The sequence below is a fragment of the Cibotium barometz genome, chromosome 36, assembly GCF_041138505.1.
Source record: "Cibotium barometz isolate CiBa-2024 chromosome 36, ASM4113850v1, whole genome shotgun sequence".
Classification (NCBI taxonomy): Eukaryota; Viridiplantae; Streptophyta; class Polypodiopsida; order Cyatheales; family Cibotiaceae; genus Cibotium; species Cibotium barometz.
In genome coordinates, this window is record NC_141081.1 from 13,830,143 (window position 1) to 13,855,172 (window position 25,030).

General features: G+C 40.6%; 1 protein-coding gene across 3 annotated transcripts in view; it reads right to left on the reverse strand.

The window, feature by feature from the left end:
- Window positions 1-8,238, reverse strand: part of LOC147617514 (cilia- and flagella-associated protein 58-like) — a 67,876-nt gene extending 59,638 nt beyond the window's left edge. The window contains exons 1-3 of one of the 3 annotated variants that reach the window (XM_086775771.1): window positions 7,979-8,235; window positions 7,638-7,872; window positions 7,386-7,473 (exon numbers count right to left, since the gene is read on the reverse strand). In XM_086775771.1, coding sequence (XP_086631897.1) covers window positions 7,386-7,473; window positions 7,638-7,760 — 211 coding nt within the window. In that variant the 5' untranslated portion in view covers window positions 7,761-7,872; window positions 7,979-8,235. Of the gene's footprint in view, window positions 1-7,385; window positions 7,474-7,637 lie in introns of all 3 variants that reach the window. The other 2 variants (XR_015262234.1, XM_086775770.1) reach the window with 2 other exon arrangements.
- Between the last annotated feature and the right edge of the window lie 16,792 nt (window positions 8,239-25,030).

A 25,030-nucleotide genomic window follows, 5' to 3' on the forward strand; every position in this document is an offset into this window, starting at 1 on the left:
GCAGCCAGCAGACACTAGGCGGCTAGCATACCAATAGGCCTAATGGCCCACATGTGAAAGGGGCCCTGTTTATCGGGATAAATTGTAGGTCGTGAAGCTATTTAAACAAGCCAACAGCCTTCTATGCAAACAGACCAGCCCTTTTTAATCATATATAAGCAAACGCTAGCAAAAGGTTTAAACATCTCATTATTCACAAAGTGCTAAAGAAATCCAAGGGCCAGGATAGCCAAAGGGAGCTGAAGCTTGACGGTCAAGAATTAGGTCATCTTCAGGCTGCAGATTTACAGCCAAGGAAGATCTCCAAGAAGTCAATCTTTTTCATCATTCAATAAAGCAAATACACTAGTCCTTTGTGGGGGACCCTTCAGAGGGTATTTGGGACCTGGGTGTACTTGTCTTTCTTCTTCTTCTTCTTCTTCTTCTTCTTCTTCTTCTTCTCTCTCTCTCTCTCTCTCTCTCTCTCTCTCTCTCTCTCTCTCTCTCCCTTCAGAGGGTATTTGGGACCCGGGCTAGAACGCTCTTCAAACACCTTGTGTGGAAGAAGAAGCGGGATTACCTGGCCAAGCTTGAGATGGAGATATACCAACTATTTTTAGGGTAGGACAGCAAGAGGGCGTGGAAGATGTTCCATGAGCGACAGCCACCCACACCTATCACAGCACCTGAGGCATGGCATGAATATGCAAGAACTTTATATGAAGTACCAGGGCAGCCCCCCACCCCTCATCCCAGACAATTGGTCGGCACATACTATTGTACCTCTATTTAAGAGTGGTGACCCCATGATACCAGGGAACTACAGGACCATCATGATTGGCCATTGCTTGGCCAAGATATTCGAATCTATTTTGGATCGAGAGCTGAGTAGATGGGCTGAGACACATGGACTCAGAGCACCTGGGCAGGCAGGTTTCAGACGAGGTTTCACGACTTTGGATCACATATTTACCCTCAGGGCTCTCATTGAGGGACGAGCACGGGGGAAGAGGATATATTGCTGCTTTGTGGACTTCCGCAAAGCCTTTGACACGGTGCCATGTGCCAAACTCATGAGGAGATTGCATGACATTGGTGTTCCCGAGGAGATGCAGGGAGGCATTTATGCATTATATGAGGCAGTGATAGGCAGAGTACAGACTCTTGGAGGCATGTCGGATACAGTGACTACCACCATTGGGGTGAAGCAAGGATGCCCACTGTCACCCACCCTCTTTGGACTTTACATTGATGAGATATCCGACTACATTGACAGGATGGGGGGGCAAGGGGCCAGTCTCGCAGGGGTTTGGATACCCATACTGCTATATGCCGATGACATTGTACTTATTGCAGACTCCCCTGAGGGTTTACAACAGCATTTGGATGCTTTGCAGTCGTTTTGTGCAGATAGGGACCTCACAGTGAACCTTGGGAAGACTAAGATTATGGTCTTCAATACCGCACAGGCTTGGGTGACTAGATCTGACCATCAGTTCACTTTTAGAGGTGAATCAGCGGAGTACACCAGATCATGTGTGTAGCTAGAAGTCACATTCAGCACACCACAGTTCTCTACGAGGCAGGCAGCAAAGGCTAGATTGGCACGTGGACATGCAGCCCTAGGGGCACTAGAGAGACAATGTGCCTACATTCAGTTTCAGGAGCCGCGCACCAAACTCTGGTGGTCACACCTACACTCTTATATGGCTCACCCATATGGGGACCTAGCCTCTACCACACAAGGAGGGAGCCGCTTGTCGACCAGGTCGGACCAAAGAGAGATTTCTATGATGGATGGCAGGTACTAGAGAACCAATAGTGACTATGACCGCACACATGATTCGGAGCAAACCATCGGTACCTCATGAGATTGTCAGAGCAAAGATAGGAGCCACACCAATGGTTACCGAAGCCCTGTTCCAGTCAGTGACATTTTGCAGAGGATAAAGGAGCTCCCTAGACAGAGATACCCACACCTAGCACTTATCTCTTCTAGCAGTTAGCAGTAGACGGCGATACACGATGTTGGTACACCCACATGTGTACCTGGCTGAGATTACATGGCATGACGATTGATGCACTCCCTCCATTTGATTACAGCCTGGACTGCCCCTTCTTGGACCTCAGTCGCTCTGAGCACAATAGGGTGATCAAGATGGACATCGTGAGGCTAGATGCAGAAAGGACATGGTCCAGCCCCCCCCTACCTCTAGGCACGAAGATGGCCCACTATCGGGACCATTTTCTACATCTCTTCCCAGATGGCTTTGTGGCACGGTCTACATACATGGACACCCATCTCTCACATGGCATTTGCAGTGCCATTGGACAGATCCGCACTTCATCACATCAGCTGAGGGTAGAGACTGGCAGATACGAGGGGATGAAGCCCGAAGACCGCATTTGTCAGCTATGTCACCAGGAAGTGGAGTCAGAGGAGCACTACATATGCCGATGTACTATGTACTATGAGATACGAGGGAGATACTGGTGTCTCTTCCGAGAGGGTTTTGGACCATTACGACATGTGATGGAGTTTGAGGATCAGAGATGTTTGGGGCTTTTCTTATTGGAGCTCAGACGCCATCGAGAGGCTCTCCTACTACGAGCCAGGTCAGTACACCGGGATCCACCCCACCAGCGAGCCATGACAGATTTTTTCACACAAGGACCACCTCGGCAGATACGACCAGGATCTCCACTACCCCCTCGGCGAGCCAGACGTCCTTCAGGAGAGGTGTCGCCCTTGACAGAGCCATAGCACTTTGTCGAGTGAGACGCCCATGCTTACCAGGACCTCGTCCACGGCCGCTTCATCACCCGCCACAGGAGACCACTGCCCCGCCACTTTAGTTTCTCTATCTTACAGCACCCCATGAGAGAGATACTAAGATGAGCAGATTACACCAGTCTTATGCTAGTTGTAGATATTATACACTTTTGTTGTACCTCAATAGGAGCATTTTCCTTTTATAGTTGTTTAGGACTTTTTGAGTCCTTTTTGTCTTACTTTTGATGAGACACCATCAGCTGTGTACTATGTTTTGGTCTCATAGGCCACTTTGGCCTTTCGCAAACGTTAATATATCTTTCTTTCTCTCACTGTTATCTCCGCTACATTGTGCAATCATCAAGAACCAAGGTTCTGAATAATCCTTATCAAAGTATAATCTTGTCTGTAAGCTTCCACATGTTACAGTTGCTTTTTGTACTTATAGCAACCGTAGGCTGTTTTTTGCTGATATACAAGATGACTCTGGATCCAAGAGAAGTGATTCTTGTTATTGATCTCCTGCTATCGTAGTCTCCTCCCAATCTGAGAACAAAATCTAGCGAAGGTCTTGTCCGAATTGTAGGTAATGCCGTACTCTAGTGTACCTAAGATGTACTTCAGAACACCCGCAACCTTGCCTTCCAATGGTTTTCCCAATACTTAATTAAAAACCTGCTCAATCCACCAATTGCGTAACTGATGTGGTCGTGTGTTGCACAAAAATATAAGACTCCCCACAAGCCTCATGTATTGCTTCATATCCACCAATGAAGAAGCGTATTTTGCAGACAACTTCGCATCAATCTCCACGGGGCACCCATTGACTTGCACTCAATCATACCAAATGCCTTCAGAATCTTCCCAGCATACTTTTGCTGAGAGATGAAGATGTACAATCCCCAAACAAAAAATGTATAGCGAACTCCTGGCTCATATATAAGCAAAGGCTAGCAAAAGGTCTAAACATCTCATTATTCACAAAGTGCTGAAGAACTCCAAGGGCCAGGACAGCCAAAGGGAGCCTGAAGCAAGGTGAACTTGACGGTCAATAATTAGGTCATCTTCAGGCTGTAGATTTACAGCCAAGGAAGATCTCCAAGAAGTCAGTCTTTTTCTAGGTAATGTCGTACTCTAGTGTACCTAAGATGTACTTCAACAACACCTGCATCCTTGCCTTCCAATGGTTTTCCCATGACTTAATTGAAAACCCACTCCCACTCACCAGGATTGACTGTTTCAATCCACTCCCACTCACCAGGATCCCAATGAAGATATCCGATAGGACATCCACCATACAACCATAAGCACCAAGATCCGGTAACAATATCACATGGAGGGTCAACATGCCACTACTTTCTTGAGTGGCTAACTACTCTCACTGGATGAAGGGTAGTGCTAGGAATAATCTCCAACGTGTCACATTTCAACAATCTCCATCCTTCCTGGATAGAATAAAAAACACGATCTCCCTCCTCATTTGATCTAGCAAGGCTAACTCCTCTAATGGCACTCCTATCCTGGAGAAATCTCCTAGCCACCTAGGATGATGTTGATTGTGAAATGTGCTAGTAATCCATTATGAGGTATAGCTGCATCAATTTGATTGATTTGTCTAAGACTCCCTCTAAGGTGCTATGGGTAGATACAAGTCTCTGATCCATCATCAACAAGCTTATAGTCCAAAAGATCATCCTCACTACGCAAGGCAGACTCAAACCAGAAACTCCAGCAGTGGAGCGAAGAAAAATGCTCATAGCCTTGGCAACAATGAGACATAACAGGGAGGCTAAGGGGCATCCCTATCGTACAGAGCGAGAGATCTGGAAGCGATCACCTCTACCACCATTTGCAAGCACACTACTGTGAGCATCCCGATACAGGCATGAGAAACCTATGATCCAATTTTGAGAAAATCCCATACTTCTAATAGTTCCTTCAAGATCCCATTCAACTCTATCATATGCCTTCTCAAAATCTAGTAGTAAGATGGCTAATGGCCCTGGGACCATTCTACGATGCACCAATAGTTAGCAACTTAGCAGAGGGGGCAGAGAATTGCTCTAGGGCCATTCTACCTTATTATTACTCTTGGAGGAGACCATGCCAATGCAAGAGCCTACTTAGGAATCAATCCGAAGGTCAATTTAGCTTCTACGGTTATGCCATGAGTAAGATAAGGAATTAGCCCTTCTCTAGAAATCATCCTTTGTCCAACAATCCGTGCCATAGAAGGAAAGTATAAATCTCTCCCCGGAGGCTCTCTCCAAGGGGTGTGTTCTATCTTCACGGCCACCCTTTTTGTCCAATGGCTGCTCAACCATGTTGAAGTCTCCTCCAACAATCGAATGATGAGCCAAGGGCAGTAGATCTGTGATGGGGCCACCCTCTCTCCCCATACATTAGGCGCATAGATATTCAAGATACCCAGCTTCAATCCCTTTTGAATAACCATAATCCATTGTACCCTAGCAGGTATGATAATTGTGAGGGCAAAAGGACGAAAGGACCAGATGTACAAAGGATCAGAGCAAAACAACACATCATGAAATGGGCGAGTGAGTGTATATATGATGGTGAGTGAAAATAGTACAAGAGGTCCTCTGAAGTGAGGAGATTCTCAGTAGAAGACCAGTGCAGATGCAGTCAATTTTATTCAAAAGAGATTTTGGCACAGACTTTGACATTCATACAGGAGGAGCCAGATCTCTCACTTCTTTTGGTTATTCTTACATGGTGGCCTTCCCACTAATCAGTGGAGGGCTATTTTTGGGGTAGACCCCGCTTGCCCCAAATGCCAAGTACATTCTGAGACAATGCAACATTGTATTTGGGGGTGTAGAGCTGCTCAAAGGATTTGGGGTCCTATAGCTCAGCTTATGTGCAGAATGAGGAGAGAGACCATTTATGTTACTTGGAGCTCTATTGCATGGCTCACTCACTCTGGTCCACAAATATTTTTTGAGGGCAGGGATTCGGACACTGCCATAATGATATGTAGAGGTATGGCCCAACGCTACATGCTACAGGATATTCCTCATACCCAGTATAGGCCACCTCTGCAAAGGATTGGTACTACTTGAGAGCTCATTGCTAGTATCACAGCTTGACAGATTTGGAAGGCCAAATCCACAGAGGCTATTGAGGGCACTCAAATATACGACACTCAGTGCATTCGTACTATATGGGGAGATACTATTCACTTTCTTATGGCCACATGGGGCTCGTATAAAGGGGACTTTCCAGATCTCTGCATGCAAAGCGCATTGTTTTCATGAGGGAGTGGGATCAAGGGATCTTTTTCTCAACGACCCCCACAAGACTCTCTTGGCACCTATGTGCCCCACAAGACTCTCTTGGCACCTATGTGCCCCACAGTTGTTGAGATCAACCTACATTTTGGGATGAGGTTTTGTTTTGTTCCTACTTCCAGCCGTGATTTTGTAAGGTTTACTCATACTTAATAGAAGTCTCCTTCCCCCCCCCCCCCCCCCCACCCCCAAAAAAAAAAAAAAAAAAAAAGAAGCTCTTGAATATCAAATGATTAGATCATCAAATCCCCTTCCCCTTAAAAGATCTCTATGCATACACACTAGACGAAAGACAATCATGCAAAATTAAGCCAAAAATATTTTACATTTTTTACTTCTTTGCATCCTTAATACCAAATTCACATCTTCATAATGGCTGCATCATGGCCTCATGACAAAAATACCATGAAGGTCCTCATCATGGTCTACCCCTAGTCATTGTTGCATTGACTAGGGGAGACCATCATGGTCTCATCATGATCTTCATCAAGGACTTCATCATGGCCTCATCTTGGCGTCATGACACAAATACCATGGCCCAATAGACTCATGGTCTTCACATTGCACAAATAGCATGGCCTCAAGGTCTTCCACATGGCCTCGTCATGATCTCAACATAATCATGGCCTCATGGTCTTCACATTCCACAAATAAAATGGCCTCAAGGTCTTCCACATGGCCTCATCATGATCTCAACATAGTCATGGCCTCATGGTCTTCACATTGCACAAATAACATGGCCTCAAGGTCTTCCACATGGCCTTGTCATGATCTCAACATAGTCATGGCCTCATGGACTTCATCATTGAATACTATGAATTTCAGATTGTATAAATATTGATGTGAAGAGGTAGCCAAGGTAGCTTGCGACGAAATTGCTTGGGCTAGTCACGGATCAGATGAATCATAACTATATAATGTGTGGCCTTTTGTAAGAACAAATTCAAACCATATCAAATTCTCGCAGGTCAGATTGATCATAATTATTTTATGGGTGTGCATTTTTGACACAAAATCCACTTCTGGGTCTAATTAATCACAAATTAGTGGTTCATTACTGGAATTTACCTGCTTATCAAAACGCTATGCTTGATTACCCCCTTGAGTACTTTTACATCTCAATAAAAATGGGTTAATTATGTGAGAGCCCAAAATCACAATTATGTGAGAGACCTCTCAAAAATCACAACCATTGAGGATCTAATCTCATTGTCAATATTAAACTCATTTAACCAATTTTTTTGGCTTGAGATGCCACTAAGACCTGCCTTAAGCACGGGCAGGCTAAGCCCGAAAAGAAAAAGGCCAAAAAGAACACCAACCATGAGACTTCTTCAGTGCTCTGTGTAGCTTCTCGTACTCTCCCCTGAAACGATCTAAGCTCCTATCTTGTTGCAATTCCTGCAGAACCTGCAAATGAAGAAAACGAATGGTGTGTTAGCACCAAGTTGGGACACTCTTAAAAAACTCGATATCAAATTGGGGTTTTCAGAATTAGGGTTTCCAGAATTAAAGTTTCCAGAATTAGGTTTTCCAGAGTTAGGGTTTTATTCACATGGGCTGGGGTACCATACCTCCTGAAACTCTCTTTCAAGAGCCTCAAAAGCCTTGAGCTCAAAACCACCCAGAGAAGCTTCATAGGCTCTCAGCTTCTCCTTCTTAAGGGCATCAATGTCGGTGTCATCCGGATCAGCCATGGCACAGAACCCCTTCTTTCAGCACAGGACTCTCACAGACTATGTATTTTGTTCTTTCTTCACGAGCATTTCTCCATAATATTGTGGAAAACGGCCTGTTCTACAAATCTGACTGAAACCATAGAATCGATTTCACGAGCCTAAAAACCTTAAATGGAAACCCTAGAAACGGTTCGGCAGAAAATTCAACATTGTAAAGGATTTATGCAAAACGAAACCTAAAATTGGATCCATAGCAGAAAAATCTGCGAGATCAAAGGCCTCGAATGCTCTGGGCAACCTCTGGCTTCATGAGTCCGTTGGTTATCGTTTTCTGACGAAAACGGGCATCGCCATGTCGCCGCAGAGAATCAGGGTTTTGCCTCTGCAGATAAGGGCAACGAAATGGGCGAGATCGAGGTGAAGGCCACGGTACGGAGGGGTACCATGGTCTTTCAAAAGTTAGGTTATTCTGTTACCTCCATGACTCCACGTCAGCTTAAAATTGATAAATAAACCTTAGCGTGGACCCTTAGGCTTATGTATGAAGAGCCATGATAAATAAACCTTAGGGTGGACCCTTAGGCTTACGTATGAAGGATGGACACTTCTAGGCATGATAAATGCCGTTGGACCTCCAACCTAGAGAGGTTCCCACATAATGTAGAATTTGAGCGAGCTCACACAATGGCTTAAACACATGACACCAACTAAAAGGGAAGATCTTACTCGATCTTCCATCGTGGGGCCCCCACATCATTTTTTTCATCAATTTTGACATATCCTTCCATTTTTTTCATGGGCACTCTGGGTAGTCCATGCCAAGTTTTGGCATTCAAATGAGAGCTGAAACTTGATTCAATCTCAAGTGGCTCTTCTATATGTGCATGTAGAATTTTTTAGATCCCTCCATGGGCCAATATTTTCTTATAGTAGTAGTGGAACTTGTGGGAACATGCAATGGTATATAGAATATACACAAGCTCCTTTATTGAGGGAGCTACAAAGTCATCACGAAAAACTATCTTTCCACATTAGAGCCTCTATAAGTCCTCAACTATCAATTTGAGCAGCACTTGGGATAACACTTTTGTGGTTCTAAATCCTTGGCTTCATGCTCAACTATATCAAATTTTGGTTTAGCCCATGGCACAACTTCTAGTTGTGCTTAACATTCCCTAACCACCCAACCATTTGTGCTTCTTCAACTAAGCATTTCTCCAATACAAGGCTTGGATTCTCTCTTAAACCTTTTGATTGAGGTTGATCAATGGAAGGGAGGCACTTTTCATTTTAGGTGCAATTTCATTTGTGGTATTGCTCCAGGAAGAAGATTGGGTCATCACCTTTGCTCGCATGCCTTGTTCTATGTCTCCTAGAACTTTTGGTAGGCTTTAATTTAATTAATAATTTTCTACAGGCCTTGCTCTCTATCTCCTAGAACTTTTGGTAGGCTTTTCTTTATTTAATTGATAATTTTTTGCATTTCCATCGACCGGTGAAGTCACGGCTTAAATTGCTTGTTTTATAGCTTCTTTTACATAACTATTTCTCCTTGCTTGCAATTAAGTGACTACATTAAAGAGAATTAAGTGAAGTCAAGGCTTAAATTGCTTGTTTTATAGCTTCTTTTACATAACTATTTCTCCTTACTTGCAACAATTAAGTGACTACATTAGAGAATCATTTGGATGATCCATTTCCTGATATGCTCAACAAATGCAAACTTATCATGGGATTGAGTTTGGGCATCAAATCAATAGTTTGTCTCAAGGTCTAATCTTTATATGGATGGTTAAGGCCACACCTAGTACACAACATTGTCAGAGGGTTGGGTTGGTATTCGGCATTGTGTCCTATGCAAGAGCCATTGTAGTGAACCTCTCTTTTGCGTGGCGCTCTACACTTTATGAAGGCCTTGACAATGAAAACATTGTAGTGGTGGCCTTCACATAGGTTATTCATGTCCTTCCACCTAGCAAGAGCCTAGTTTAATGGTATACATGGAATGAATCTAAATACCAATTCGAACCAAAGGAAGTAAATTAGTCTTGCTTTCTCCAAGAGCTTAAAACTTTTGAATTTACTGGACTTTGTGTCCTGCACCTCTTTCGCTAAAACTGTGCTCATTAGTTATTATAATATTTATCCTTCGAAAGGTGATTGTAGTGGCAAAATCAAAAGAGGCAAGGGCTACATTGGCATATTTAGGTTGCATAACAAGTGGTGTTGGTAAAGGTGGTGGTGGCTACCTTGGGGATTTATTAGTGGAAGGAGTTAATATTATCCCTAATAGTAGGAGAGAGTTACGCTTGCTATAGCCTTATAAAATTTTATGGTTTTTAAGGTCCTCATAATGCGCACAATATAGGAGATGTCTTATATATTAATAGGGAAAAAACAAAGCAATGAAATTGTTGGACATCTCTGAAGAAGACTTGGAAGATGAATAATTTAAAGAGACGCCAAGTGCTTTCCACCATGTTGAGGGTCTGCATGCAATACTGAGTTTAAATATAGGAGAGGTTTTTGCATCAAATGTGGGCATTTAGTGTCTATATGGTTTTAATGACACCTTGCACACAAAACTAGGTCTCTTCTTAGGCACTTATGTGGGTAACCCTAACTTGTCCTGCGCCAAAACTAGGTCTCTTCTTATACACTTGTATAGGTGTCCCTAAGGGTTTGTTCCTTGTCTTGCCAATGCTAGTTAAGCTGATTATGAGCAACAAAGGTGCAATATCATCAACACTCATTCCTCCGATTCAACTTTCTTCTTTCTTGGTTTGATGTGCTTTTAAGGATGAAAGCTTTTGATGAAGGGACACTAGTTGGTTAATTGCAAGGGATCGTATCCATCAAATTATAATCAAAATCAATAGCCTCCTTGTTGCTATAATGATCAAAAGACGTATACATTTTGGTGTATAGGTGTAATGTAGTAAAACTAAGACCCAAAATATGTAAATAATGGGCCATGGGCAAGGGCCATGGGCAAGGCTACCAATGCCTCTCTTTGTCCTTAAGGTTATCCTAGTTCTTCTCGGTTGTATCCTGCAAAGAGGGGGTAGAACACTAAGGTTAAGCCGCTCGAGGGTGGGTGCATGGACTGCATTGTGGTGGTGGTGGTGGCAGGGGCTTAAGCAGGACTGATCCATCATCGTTGGTTGTCTCCAAGGCTGCTTACTTACAAATGGGGCATGGTCATAAGAGATCTTCTCACCCATGGAAGTGGTTGAAATTACACTAATTTGTATTGAAGTGGGAGGTGGAACTTCATCAAGTTTAACAATCAGTTCATCAGAAGATTGTGGAGCAACAAGACCGCTTCAAGATTTGCTACAACAACTAGCAAGTGTTTGCCTCTTGTGTAAACTTCTCTATGGCTCCTCTTATTGACGATTTTCTACACATTTTGCCCATGAGGCTGCCATCATTTTGTTTACCATTATTCATGGTGTTGGAAGCCCAAGATGCACACATTGATTATTAGCATCATAATGCAAGAATTTAGCTACTTCTTGTGTCTAATTTTCATGATACAAGCATGATTGCTAATACATGATGATTAGCACTAATTCTTGCTTTTTTTTTTAAGGGGAAAAAATGGGTTGCATGATCACTTCTTAGGGTTTTTCCTTTTATCAATGGTGCGTCCTTCTATTGTTGCAAGCTTCTTTGATCAAGAAACAAGAGTGATAGAGTTTCTCGGGGGGGTCACTATATGTAAAATATCCATATCGCGTGCGTTCAAGGCCTATATTTTAAATCCCTTATTTGTGAATTTTTTAATCTATATAATATCCCCTTTTCTTTATGAATCTGTAAATTTTTTTGGAAAAATTTTAAATCATACCCTTATGTAAATATATTTCTGTAAGTTTCATAAATTAAAATTATGCTTCTGTTGAACGCACGTGATATTCACATTTTTTGTGAGTGACCCCCCCGAGTAGAGTTTCCATGCCACTTTCTTGATTTTATGGGGTTTTCATCATGGTGGCCATACATGCAAATATGGGATTTCATTTGAATCCACATCAAAATTAGTGATTCAAATGGTAATTATATCTTCATTTTGACTAGATCGATGCGTAAATGGTGGAAAGAGGAGTACATTGAGCTATTTGGATGCATTATGATGGATTTGGTTCATGCTTAATGTGGATGCCTTTCTTTATACTCTTGAGCCCATGGTGAGGGGCTTTGGAATCATTTGGGACAAGCAAAAAGGCTATTGGATATATGAGTTGTAATGATTGGCATGTTCTATAAATGCCATTGGTATGTCTCCTATGCTCTCATCCCTTTTTATGCTTTCCATTGATTCTTGCATTATTAGAAATCTAGTTATGTGGTGAGGGTACCTTGGCAATTGGTGGAGGGCAGAATGTCTTGAATTTGGTGTGCCATGAGTGCCTTGGAAAAGTGGTACATCGGAGGATTAGGTACATGGAGTGAAGACATGGCCTCAACTCTTGCCAGTGGATTTTAAAATTTGGTAAGAGGGTGAGAAGGTTTGGTCGGGAGATCAGCAAAGCAAAAGCTCTACACCGACTTACATCAAAAACCTCTACACAGATTCTCTCAATCCAATCAAGTGGAAATGGTTTCAAGGACACTTGTCAATGCACTTGGCAACAATCAATGGTTCACAATATGGTTATGCAAGGATGCATAGTTGATCTCTTTGATTGCATTGGATTAGATTTGTATTGATTGAGATCCGCCTCCAAATGCAACAAAGTTATGGGAATTTTTTCCCAAAATTGAGTCAAGATGCATTGAAAGGATGCTAATTGGATGCCACATGGTGCTATGGGTATGCTGGAATGCATTGGTGCAAGGGTATGCAAAGGGGATGCTTGCAGTTAACATTTAGGCACAATCTGTAGATTTTACAAAAGTGCAATTCAATCCATGACGTTTTGGGTAGACCCAAAAAGTGCAATTCAGTCCATGACGTTTTGGGTAGACGTTTTGGGTAGACCCAAATTGGACACCTACACTTCATTCCCCATCCTTACACCTTCCAAGCAAGCCAAACAGCATACCATTTGGAGCTATTGGTGAGCAATTATACCCGTTTTCATAGGACAGTCCTGTTTTGGCAGTTTGTAAACCAAAACTAATCTTATAGGTGTGTACTACTCCTCAAAAGGATCCTAACAAGCTAAATATTACCTAAATCAAAATTTTGACTAGGAGTTACGGCCCATTTTTGGTGGATGCCTATTTCATAAAAACCCAAAACAAGAGTATTAGGGCTCATACTGAACTTAAACTAATCATATAGGCTTGCTCCTCATCTCATTACCTTTACATAGAGCCTTAGTTTGTTCAAATTGGATAACCCTAGCTCCACTTTTTGGTAATTTTCTCAAAACAGTCCATTATGGCCGGCAAGCCAAAAGGTCGTCCCTGGGAAGCTATCATTGGTCACAAAGAAGACATGGAAGGGGAGAAGTTAATGGAGCATGGCAACATTGATGCAATGGAGGATTTGAAAGAGCAATTGATTGTGACAAGTACTCATAAAAGCGCTTCTCCATCAATGGGGCAAGCTTCAAAGAAAATTGAAGAGGAGGCAAATATGGGGGGCACTCATAAGCACACATCTCAAGGTGCACAAGCCATTTCAAATGATGCCCTCTTGCAATTACTTGTGGAAAGACTCGATTTCAAGCCACTTATGGAGAGGTTGGATATCAACCATACCTTGAATACGAGGTTTGAATTCATGACTACCAAGATTGGGGATATTGAAGACCAATTGGAGCAACACCATGAAGATACTATTGGTGGTATGCATGGGAGAAAACAACCTATGCACAAGGCTTCTCATGGTGGTCATAATGTGTTAAATTTGCAGCAATGTGATGAGCATCAAATGCTAGAATCAACATCATTAACAAAGAGATTAGATGATAATTAAGACGTGATTAGTGAGTAATTAGTTGATAGCTTAATGTAGGCATGGATAATCAAAAACCAGCAAATTCTCATTAGGCTAATGCCTCAATTTATAACTCTCACCTTTTTACAGGTTCTCTCACATTTATAGATTCTCTTTTACAGCCTCTTGCTAAGGGCTTGTTCCCGCACACACCCTATTCACTTGTATATTTCAACACCTCCCCTCAAGTGAATAATCCTAGCACACTTGGACCCTATACCAAGTTTCCTTCTTACTTGATAGTCCGCGACCAGTGCCTCAAGTCCCTAAACTCATAGTCCTTGACACACACACTCTCTCTCTCTCTCTCTCTCTCTCTCTCTCTCTCTCTCTCTCTCTCTCTCTCTCTCTCTATGTGTCCAAGGCTACTACAAGTGCGCGTGACCTTGACTAAAGTGCTCACACATACATCTACCACATGGCCTACATCATCGTTGGGTCAGAGGTGGTTTTACTCTGCTAGGGTAGGTTACATTGGGTTGTGGAGTTTCACTCTCTCTCTCTCTCTCTCTCTCAGAAAAGATGATCTGACTCCACTTCCTTAGGAGCCTCCATGAAGTTTGCCGATGCCGTTCCTTATCCACTGGGTTTGCTCCATGTGTCCTGGCTTTCCACAGTTGTGGCAAGTGAAGGTCCTTCCTCCTACTCTGCCTCTTCCTCGTCCTCGTCCTCAAGAGAATCCTCTTCGGGTGAAGAATGCTTTTTCTTCTCCTGCTGTTGAGTCCAGCCATTTCTTCTCTTTGCCTCTAGTCTCTTGCTCTAGTAGAGCTCCTTCTATCTTGTGTAGCTTCAATTCAGGTACATACAATGTTTTCATATTCACCTTTGTCCACACTCTTCAGAAGCACTACTAGTGTCTCATCATCTTCTACCTTTTTGCCAATAGCTGCCAGTTGCTTAATGCTTTTATATTTGTTCAAGTGTGTGATTAAAGGTTTCCTTTCCTTCATATCTAATTTGTAGAATTGCATTAACAGATTTACCTTTAAATTTTTTGCTTGTGTGCCAAATAATTTATTGAGTTCATCCCATGCATCTTTTGCCCACTATATCCCTGTGATGTGATGATGAATGATTTCATCATTTAAACTGAGTGCAATAAGTCCCAATGCTTTTTCATTCCTACTCTTCCACTCATTTTTCCCTCTCATCTCTGGGCATTCATCTCTTCCCTCAACTAGCCCCCACAAATTTTTCCTCATGAGCAGATACATGGTTTTTGTCTGCCATGTGTAAAACTGTTCCCCATTAAATTTGGCTATCTCTTGTGCCGTACTCATGATGATGTGAAGGGGGTCTTACCTCCTGATCTAATTTCAAGATTTAAGGACAGTGTCTACCCTTTTACAACTCAATCTGGTGTTTAGGTGATGATTACAACAGATTTATCAACATAAAATCACCAGAAATTACATTAAACCAAGGGTAACAAATCTGTACGGAATGGTTGGAGTATCAAACAATCTCCAAATTGCAATATGAAGTTATAGGGATTTGTATTAGATACCTCGTGGTTAATTTGAACCCCCAATTGCACCAAAAAATAGTGATTAGTGTTGATTAATTATCACTGATTAACAAATTAATCCTCTATTTTGTGTGCAGAAAACAGAGTATGCGGGGAGTCCAGATCTGAGGCCTTAGAGTTCAAATGAGCTCAAATACTTTCAAGGCCATCGATAGCAATTAGTCTAGTAGAGGATTAAGCCAAAAAACACAAGATTTGACCAAACATTGAATGCTTAATCTCTTTTTTACCAAAGTCACTTGCAGATTTGATGAAGAGCTTGGATCTCACTGTAGACTTGATCAAATCAAAATCTATCTACACCAACTTGTAGAGCACCCTTGAAGACCCCTAGGGCCAAGAGAAATTAGAGCCATTCTGCCTGGTGTAGACAATATCTCATTTTTTCCTCAGAAAAAAGGCGCTTGTAGATTCGCGATTTTCAGCAACTTGCATTGGCGGTTTGCTTGTTTGTCTTGATGGGCTGAAGCACAAGGCTTGTGGCTATGTGTGGCTAAAGTGGTTTGGGCTAATTTTATGTATGAAGGGAGAGAGAGCTCCTCCACCAGCTAGGGGTAATGAGGCTACTTGAAAAAGAGGTTAAAAACTTAATTATCTACTAATCCTAATTAGCTAAGTGATTAGCAAGATAATGGGCTCATAAACTTGATGGATTCTAGGCTAGGCTCTGATACCATGTTAAATTTGCAGCAATGTGATGAGCTATGGTAGATCAAATGCTAGAATCAACATCATTAACAAAGAGATTATGATAATTAAGTTGTGATTAGTGAGAGCAATTAATTGATAGCTTAATGTAGGCATGGATAATCAAAAACCAGCAAATTCTCATTAGGCCAATGCCTCAATTTATAGAGTTTACATCCAAGCATCTAATCCCACTGATTTCTCCTTGATTCACTCCACCTCTTTTGCTTGATTCTCTCCACCTCTCCCGGAATATCTCCACACCTCCTAAATCTCCTCATGCTACCCTTTATTCTCTCCCAGTAGATACTTCTCACCTTTTCACAGTTTCTCTCACATTTATAGATTCTCTTTTACAACCTGGCTTGTTCCTGCACACACCCTATTCACTTGTATATTTCAACATAAGGAAGGAAAGGAAGCTATGCAAGAGGCTTGTCATGGTGGTCACAAGGAAGGCAAGTAAACTATGTAAGAGGCTTTTACAAGGGCTACCTACTATGAGAATCCTACAAAGAATGCCTCAAGTAGATTCATGGCAGAGGCTAGAAGACCTCTCATGAAGGAAATGAAGTCTACATCCTTCCAAGCTGGTCTCTCTCAACTACATGGGAAGTAACATACATCTTGGTCTACACATTTGGAACCCTTGGAGAACATAAAAGAGTATCTTCACATCCCAAGGGAAATCAATCTTCTATGCTTGAAGAGGAGTTGTATGTTAACAGTGATGTGGTTGAGTATGATTGGGAGCATATGTCATTGAACAAAAGGCATAGGAAAGCTTGATATATGGATGGAAATGCCTAATTTCATTAAGAAAGAGTATAAAGACTCGGCTCAATTTGTCAATACTTACATGCAAATTGATGAGGATATTGATGAAGAGGATATTGATGCAATGCAAGCCAAGGAGCTATGCATTGTCAAGGCCTAGTGTTGGAAACACTTGGATGTCCTCTAGGCTAAGAATTTCATTAAGAAAGAGTATAAAGACTCGGCTCAATTCGTCAATACTTACATGCAAATTGATGAGGATATTGATGAAGAGGATATTGATGCAATGCAAGCCAAGGAGCTATGCATTGTCAAGGCCTAGTGTTGGAAACACTTGGATGTCCTCTAGGCAAGATATCTTTGATACAAGGAAGCAAAGATCTCAAGAGAGGGGACGAGTGCATTGAGGACTCCTATGCAACAAGGTGGGACAAATAAGAATCATATACCGTGAGAGGTTAAACCACTTAGGCCTTATGCACACACCTTCTTTGCTACGTGTGCAAGTGGATTTCTTCTCTTTTCATCATAGTCACATGGATTTCTTCTCTTTTCATCATAATCACATGGATTTCTCATATGTGTTTAATGTTTGTCAAATAGATGCTAGATGTGGAATTTATGTGTTGATTTCTTTGATATTTGGTCTAGATCCATTTCAATAGGTGCTGTGAAGCATCTTATCCTTTAGTCCTAAGATGAATTGTGATTGAAGGTGCTTGTAGTCGAGTCTCTTTCATCCCTCACATCTTAAATTAAGATTCCTAATACAAGGGGTGGGTGAAGAAACTAAGCTTCTCCAATTTTCTCAACTAGTCTCTCTCTAATATGGGAGGTGGGTGAAAAACGAGCTTTCCTGAGGGAGCTTATTTCCTCAACCAATCTCTCTCTAATCTCTCTCATCTCCTCTTCCCTTCCCTTCCCTTCTCCTCCTCCTCCTCCTCCTCCTCCTCCTCCCCCCTCCTCTCTGTAATCTTTCTCCCTTCTCCTCTCTCCGCTCCTCCTCCTCCTTGTGTGTGTTTTAGTTTACCATCCCATTTACATGGACACAATCTTTGGAATTAAAGGCAATTTGAATATTAGAGAAACATAAATGAATGGTTACAATTATGTTACACCAAATTTTAGCTCAAGCAAAGTAACACCTATGAGCAAAGAACCATTGAAGAGTGACTAATAATAAATGCTTGCCATTAACATACATATAGGTCACCATTTACTAAGAAAATGGGTGGAAGAGATTATACCTGCCACCATCCAACAAACAACTCAAGTTAGAATGTTAAATTGTTTAGTTGGAAAGATAGGTTTCGCCACCTCTTCCCTCATGTTATAGAGGTCACATTTTAATAGTAAAGGAAGCCTTTATTTATCAACAAAAGAAATATAAAATTCTCTCTTTCAATGAATGCATATTGCTTAGTCCAATAATGTCCTTGAGCACATATGCGTAAACAATGTTTTCATGAAATGTAAGAAGCATAATGAGTCCTATGAAAGAAGCATAGCTTCCTATGCAAGACATTAGAAAGAAGACAATTCAGATAATATAATGTGTGATTGTGTGTGTGTGTGTGTGTGTGTGTGTGTGTGTGTATGAAAATATGCATGTGAATGTGTGAATAAGTTTATATATGTGGGTACGTGTAGCAAAAAGATGACTAAATATGTATGTGTAAGTGTGTGTGTGTGTGTGTGTGTGTGTCTATGTAAGGTGTATCATACTATGTGCGTGTGAGTGTGTGAGTGTGAGTGTGAGTGTGTGTGTGTGTGTGTTTACTGTGTCATACCATGGTTGTTATGAGTGTTTGTGTGAATTATAAGTGTGAGGGTGTGTGTATGTGTCTTTTGTGTCCAGCCAATCAGTTTATATAGTTCTAAAATATGATATTACTTCCATGGTTAATGCAACCCATAAAAAACTAGAAATTATAATACCGAATTCGTGTTATTAGCTCTCCTTAACCATTGGTGATCTAGGATCAATACGCATAGAAAACCGGATTTAAAATCCGTGCTTTACATCTATGTTAAAATTTTTGAAAAAAACATAGTCGAAACAACAAGAGTTACCTGAGAAGAGGAACTCCTAGCAGCAACACAGCCGATGCTAATACTAGAGACAAGGCAAACATCCAAAAGACAATCAACGAGCTAAGTGAGTGTCTCAGCACTCACTTGGCTCCTTTGTAAAAGGTGGAGCTTGGAGGACGTATCCAAAAAGCGATATTAAGACCTTCCGTTAGCGTATTTGCAGAGCCTTGATTCTTTCATCGCGGCTACCTCCATAACATGTGTAGTGCCATTAACATGAGCCAGCTAGCATCGGCTAGCCAAAAAGAGAATGCGGCCAGAGTGGGCTTGTTGGAAATAACCATTTTGTCAGTCGCGTGTAATATCTCACATGCATGAGGTTAGGTGAGAAGACTAATGAGTAATCAAATGCTAGTTATCCCAAATTTTAGGTTTATGGTGTAAATCAATTTGCAAACATTAAGTGATGCATCTAACCAAAGATGTGCAAGAGAGGGTGTTTGTGTGTTTGTGTGTGTGTGTGTGTGTGTGTGTGTGTGTGTGTGTGTGTGTGTGTGTGTGTGTGTGAGATAGAGATAAAGGAATATTATTTAGTGAGTGCAAAAAGCATAGGTTTGTGTGTGTGTGTGTGTGTGTGTGTGTGTGTGTGTGTCCCACCCCATAACCAAGAATATGGAACACCATAAGGTGAGGGTATGGGCCCCACCAAGTGGTGGCCCTACCCTTCACCAAGAAGTGATAAAAGTTCAGTGACCCGGTACTTGATTCTAAGAAAAGAATTTGTGGAAATGAATTGTATAATGTTTCTTTGAATAATACATTTTACCGAATTCGTGTTATTAGCTCTGCTTAACCATTTGTGATCTAGGATCAATATGCACAAAAAACTGGATTTAAGAGCCATTCTTTACGTCTATGTCAAAATTTTTGAAAAAAACAATCGAAACTCCTATATCAGCGTAGTTAGGTCATAAAATGTGCATAACCTAACATTATCAGTAAAATCCAAGCACCAATATTCTTATTTGAAAAATAATTCAGAATTGATTGTGGTATAAGATCCAAGAAATATCTCAAAAATAATCCAGAATTGATTGTGGTATAAGATCCAAGAAATATCTCAAAAACCTACATCTAGATTATCCAGAGTTAAATATGTATTATGTATAGGATTCCCAAGGGTCATCATCCTATAATATAATACAAGTCATACACAGGCGCGTCAGCATACCATGAGTTTCCATGTAGCCATCAACCCATAAGTCTTCCATAAAAGAGTACCATCGCTATACGAGATAAATCAACAAGAGTTACTTGAGAAGAGGAACTTCCAGAGCTGATGCTAATACTAGAGACAAGATTAACATCCAAAAGACAATAAACAAGCTAAGTGAGTGTCTCGGCACTCACTAGCTCCTTTGTAAAAGGTGGAGCTTGGAGGACGTTCCAAAAGTGATATTAAGAACTTCTGCTAGCGTATCTCCATAGCCTTGATTCTTTCATCGTCGTCTACCTCTCCATAACATGTGTAGCGCCATGAACATGAGCCAGCTAGCGTCAGCTAGAGCCAGAAAGAGAATGCGGCCAGAGTGGGCTTATTAGAAATAACCATTTTGTCAATCGCGTAATATCTCACATGCATGAGGTCAGGTGAGAAGACTAATGAGTAATCATATGCTAGTTATCCCAAATTTTAGGTTCATGTTGTAAATAAATTTGCAAACATTAAGTGATGCATCTAGCCAAAGATGTGCAAGAGAGGGTGTTTGTGTGTTTGTGTGTGTGTGTGTTTACTTGTTTGTGTGTGTGTGGGGGGGGGGGGGGATATAGAGATAAAGGAATATTATTTAGTGAGTGTGAAAGCATAGGTTTGTGTGTGTGTGGGGGGGGGGATATAGAGATAAAGGAATATTATTTAGTGAGTGTGAAAGCATAGGTTTGTGTGTGTGTTTCCCACCCCATACCCAGGAATATGGAACACCATAAGGTGAGGGTATGGGCCCCACCAAGTGGTGGCCCTACCCTTCATGAAGAAGTGATAAAAGTTCAGTGACCCGGTACTTGATTCTAAGAAAAGAATTTGTGGAAATGAATTGTATAATGTTTCTTTGAATAATACATTTTTGAAAACCATTTTTGATAAATACAAAAATGAGTTTATGTAGCTAAAAGCTTCTCCTACCATTGATGTTGAATAAAGAATGGTCAATATTTGGGACACACAAACTTTGTATGTAAGACTTCTAGGTCTATTTCTATCTAAGTGAATAAATGAAACATTTCTAATAGGTAATTTATCCTTTTTCCATGCAATTGAGGAAACCAACGTTCCAGTAAGTGAATTTAAACATGAGAAGTGAGAAGTAAGAAATGTAGTTTCATTGACTACACCACCATGAGTAATGTGTGTAGATTTTATGAAAATAATATTGAGTTGAAATATTCAAAAAGGATTATCAATACTTCTTTTAGTGTTTGGGTTAAAAAACAGGCAAATATTTGGATTATTAATAAAGCATAAGTCATCAATATACCGAAAAGAAAGCTTAAAATATTTAAGTTCAATTTTGCCAAGTTTAGATAATCTTTTTATAAACTAAATTTCATACCTTAACAAGTATAAGTTGCACCACATCGGGAACAAGCATATTTTTGTTTGAATCGGTTAAAGAATCATGTTTAAATTTTTTTGTAAGATTAAGTATATTATTTTTATGTTAAAAATATATTATTTTTATGTTAAAAGCATGAGAAGCCTAGATCACGAGCAAACCTACAAAGTATTTGCAAAGCTTCAATTATACTATCTTGACCATGATGTGGAGTAGCTTCATAACAAGAAGTTATATCAAATGTAGCAATATCAATGATTTTGCAAGGTACATTAAGGAAAAAATCAAAATGATTATCAATAAGCCAAAAAGTGTTAGTCTTTACTTGAGAGAAGGTAAAAAAGTTTATGATGTAATAAATCAGTGTATGTAATCATTGCTTTTTTAAGTGTCGAACGATAAGCTAGAGAAAATCAAGTTAGTGAGGGAAGAAAAAATACAATTATGAGCATTAGGTAACCAACGAAATGAATTCTTATGAATTTTATACATTCCCATTAAATATGGGAAGTTAAAAGAAAGGGATACAGGAACATTTACGTGGTTCAATTTAGATTGATAATTCAATATAATATCATTTATATTAAGAGTACTATCAATAAATTCATGAGAATTTAACCTATCTAAGGCTACCAATCTAATTATTTTTTTACACAAGAATGAAGGAGTTTGGGTAGATTTATCTAAACCCCAAATAAACAAATAATGAGTAAGCCAAGTAATTTTATCCATAATGTTAGAAGTTAGAAACCATGGCTTTTTATTAGATCTATGTCTAGGAAATTTTTTATTAAAAATTTTAAAAAATAAGTTTTTAATGAAGAATTTATGGTCACTGGGTTGGACGGTATTATCTGAAGTATTTTACAAACATTTAACCATCCATTCTATAATTCATCAAAGGCTAAAAAATGATTTAACACCAGAGACAGAATATGATTGAGACCTTTACTCAAGTTATCTCTAAGAAAGGCATGATTACAAATATTGATGTCAACTGTTAAAACATGAGAACTAAATTTATCAAAATTTATACTGAAGGGAGCATATTGTTTAGAAAAGAGCATATACAATTTTCACTAATATCAAAATTTTCAAAATAGCTCAAATGTAATCTAGTAATAGTCATGTAAATCAAACTCTCTACAATGTGTATGTACATAGTAGGGTCCTCCAAAAGATCATTGCAGCCAATTTTGTGTTCTTCTCTAATGGCATTGAGATTGGCTTATAACTTGTCATCCCCATACTTGGACAACATGTTCAAAGCATAGTGCCTCTGTAATAGCCAAATCTCATTGTGTGATTTAATCACCTCTATACCTAGGAAGTGTCACAGCTCACCCGAATTCTTCATTTCAAAATTCCTTTTAGGGAGCATTTTTACCTCATGAATGTTAATGTCCTAAAAATTAAGTCATCAACATAGATGAATGCTAGAACAATGTCCCTGTCAGTCTTTTTCACATATAGTGAAAAATATGTTGTAGATATATGAATCTAATAGTGAAAAGATACTCTCCTATCTTGTTTGATCAATGTGCTCGAAGTGCATATTTCAAGTCATACAAGGCTTTATGCAGCCTACAAATACAATATGGATGTGCATGGTTCTCATATCCTTGTGGGTGGACCATCATGTTAGACCTCATCTTGTAAACCACCATGTAAAAAACTCATTCTTTATATCCATGTGCATGGTTCTCATATCCTTGTGGGTGGACCATCATGTAGACCTCATCTTGTAAATCACCATGTAAAAATGCATTCTTTATATCCATGTGATGTAAGGACCATTTCTTAGTTGCATCCATAGCAATAATTATTCTCATGATTGTCCATCTTAGCAACCACATTAAAAGTATGCTCATAGTTAATCCCATAGGTATGTGCAAATCCCTTGACTCTACCAATCTTGCCTTATACATGCTCATAGAACCCCATCTCTTCATCCATGGCATCTTTCCAATCCTTACATCTAAGTGCCTCAACATGTGGGATCTATCTCTTGTATTTCTTTGATCATATAAGCATAATGATGGGATGTATACCCATCATATCTTAGCCTGTCCCCATTAGATATTTGACCCTTGTAGACCTACGTTCACCTAGCTCATTGCCAAGTCTACATATTGTTGAGTACACCTGACTTATTGCCAAGTGTTCTCAACATTATTTTTTTGGCCCTTTGTACACTTGGTGTAGCAACAACAATTAGGATCCCAAACTCCTCTCATCAAGGCTCTATTGTGAGTTACTTTCCCCATGAATGACCTATTGAAACATCAAGAATTATGAAAGGCTAATCATAGCATTTCAATATTGCTATCACTTGCTTATATCATCATGTTTTGATAGAATTATCCTAGATTTTGCTCCTTCCATTGATACATCTGCTATAGCATGTCCCCCCTTGTGGTCCTTGATTTCTTCTCATCCTTAAGCTATACATGTCCCCCCTGTGTCGTCCTCCATGGAAACCCATGCTAGAGAGTGCACTTTCACAAGAATCAAGATAAAGATACAACTGCCTTATCTTGGTATCTAGTGTACAAATATGCACTCTTTCTTGAGGGATATTTATTACTACCTCACAGGTGCAATGTTAGATTACCGTAGCACCACTACAGGTGCTACCACATAGGAGGGGACGGCCTCACCACCCAGCCCCGCAGAGGAAGAATGAGGATTGCCCCTCATCCCCCAGGCTATATAGTGTGTGGCCTGCCGTCCACACTAGCCTGGCCGCCCATGACTCCGCATGGGCGTCCTCTCCCACTGAACCCCGGATGGCCACGTCCTCAGCGCTCCAGCTGAACCCCGGATGGCCACGTCCTCAGTGCTCCAGCTGAGGCATTGACGCTAAAGCCCCGTCTGGCCATCCGGTTTGCCGTCGGTCACATGCGTTGCAGCCTACGTGACATTACCCCCCCTTAAGAAGAGTTTTCGTCCTCGAAAACAAACTGGGAAAACCTCTTGGAAATTGCAGTATGGCGTTCCCAAGTAGCTGCCTCCTCATCCCTATCTGTCCATTTAACAAGTACCTCCTGGTACACTTTATGTCAAGTTTGTCTATCACGATACGCTAGAATCTTTTCAGGTTCATGTGGTATCTTTGGTGGCTCTATCAAGTCCACCAAAATCTCTGGAGAAACTGCGTTCTCTAACTGATTTCTTCAGTTTACTGACATGGAAGACACGATGGACTTGCTCTCCGGTAACTCAAGTTTATATGTCCCCAATCTTCTTAAGGATTTTAAAAGGACCACAATCTCTCAAAGAAAGTTTATCACACTTTTCCGTTTTTATGGGGTTTCTGACTGCGCAGGAACCTTGAGGAATACAAAGTCACCTTCTGCAAAGGTCACACCTTTCTACGTTCTTTATCCTGCATAAGTTTTAGCGCGATCCTTAGCGCCACAAATGCTCTCACGTGCGGCTCTGAGCATATCATTCATATCTTCAAGGAAATCCTTGATAGATTGAATCTTCTCCTTTTCTAGGCCTACCAACCATCGGAGATCTCGGCTGGAATCCATACATTAACATGAATGGTGTAAATCCAGCCGTGTTTGGAGCTGTTATAGGCAAACTCCAATAAGGGCAAGTACCCAAAATTAGATTGCTTCTTACTAACATAAGAACACAACATATCCTCTAGAATTTGGTTAACTCTTTCAATTTGACCATCAGACTC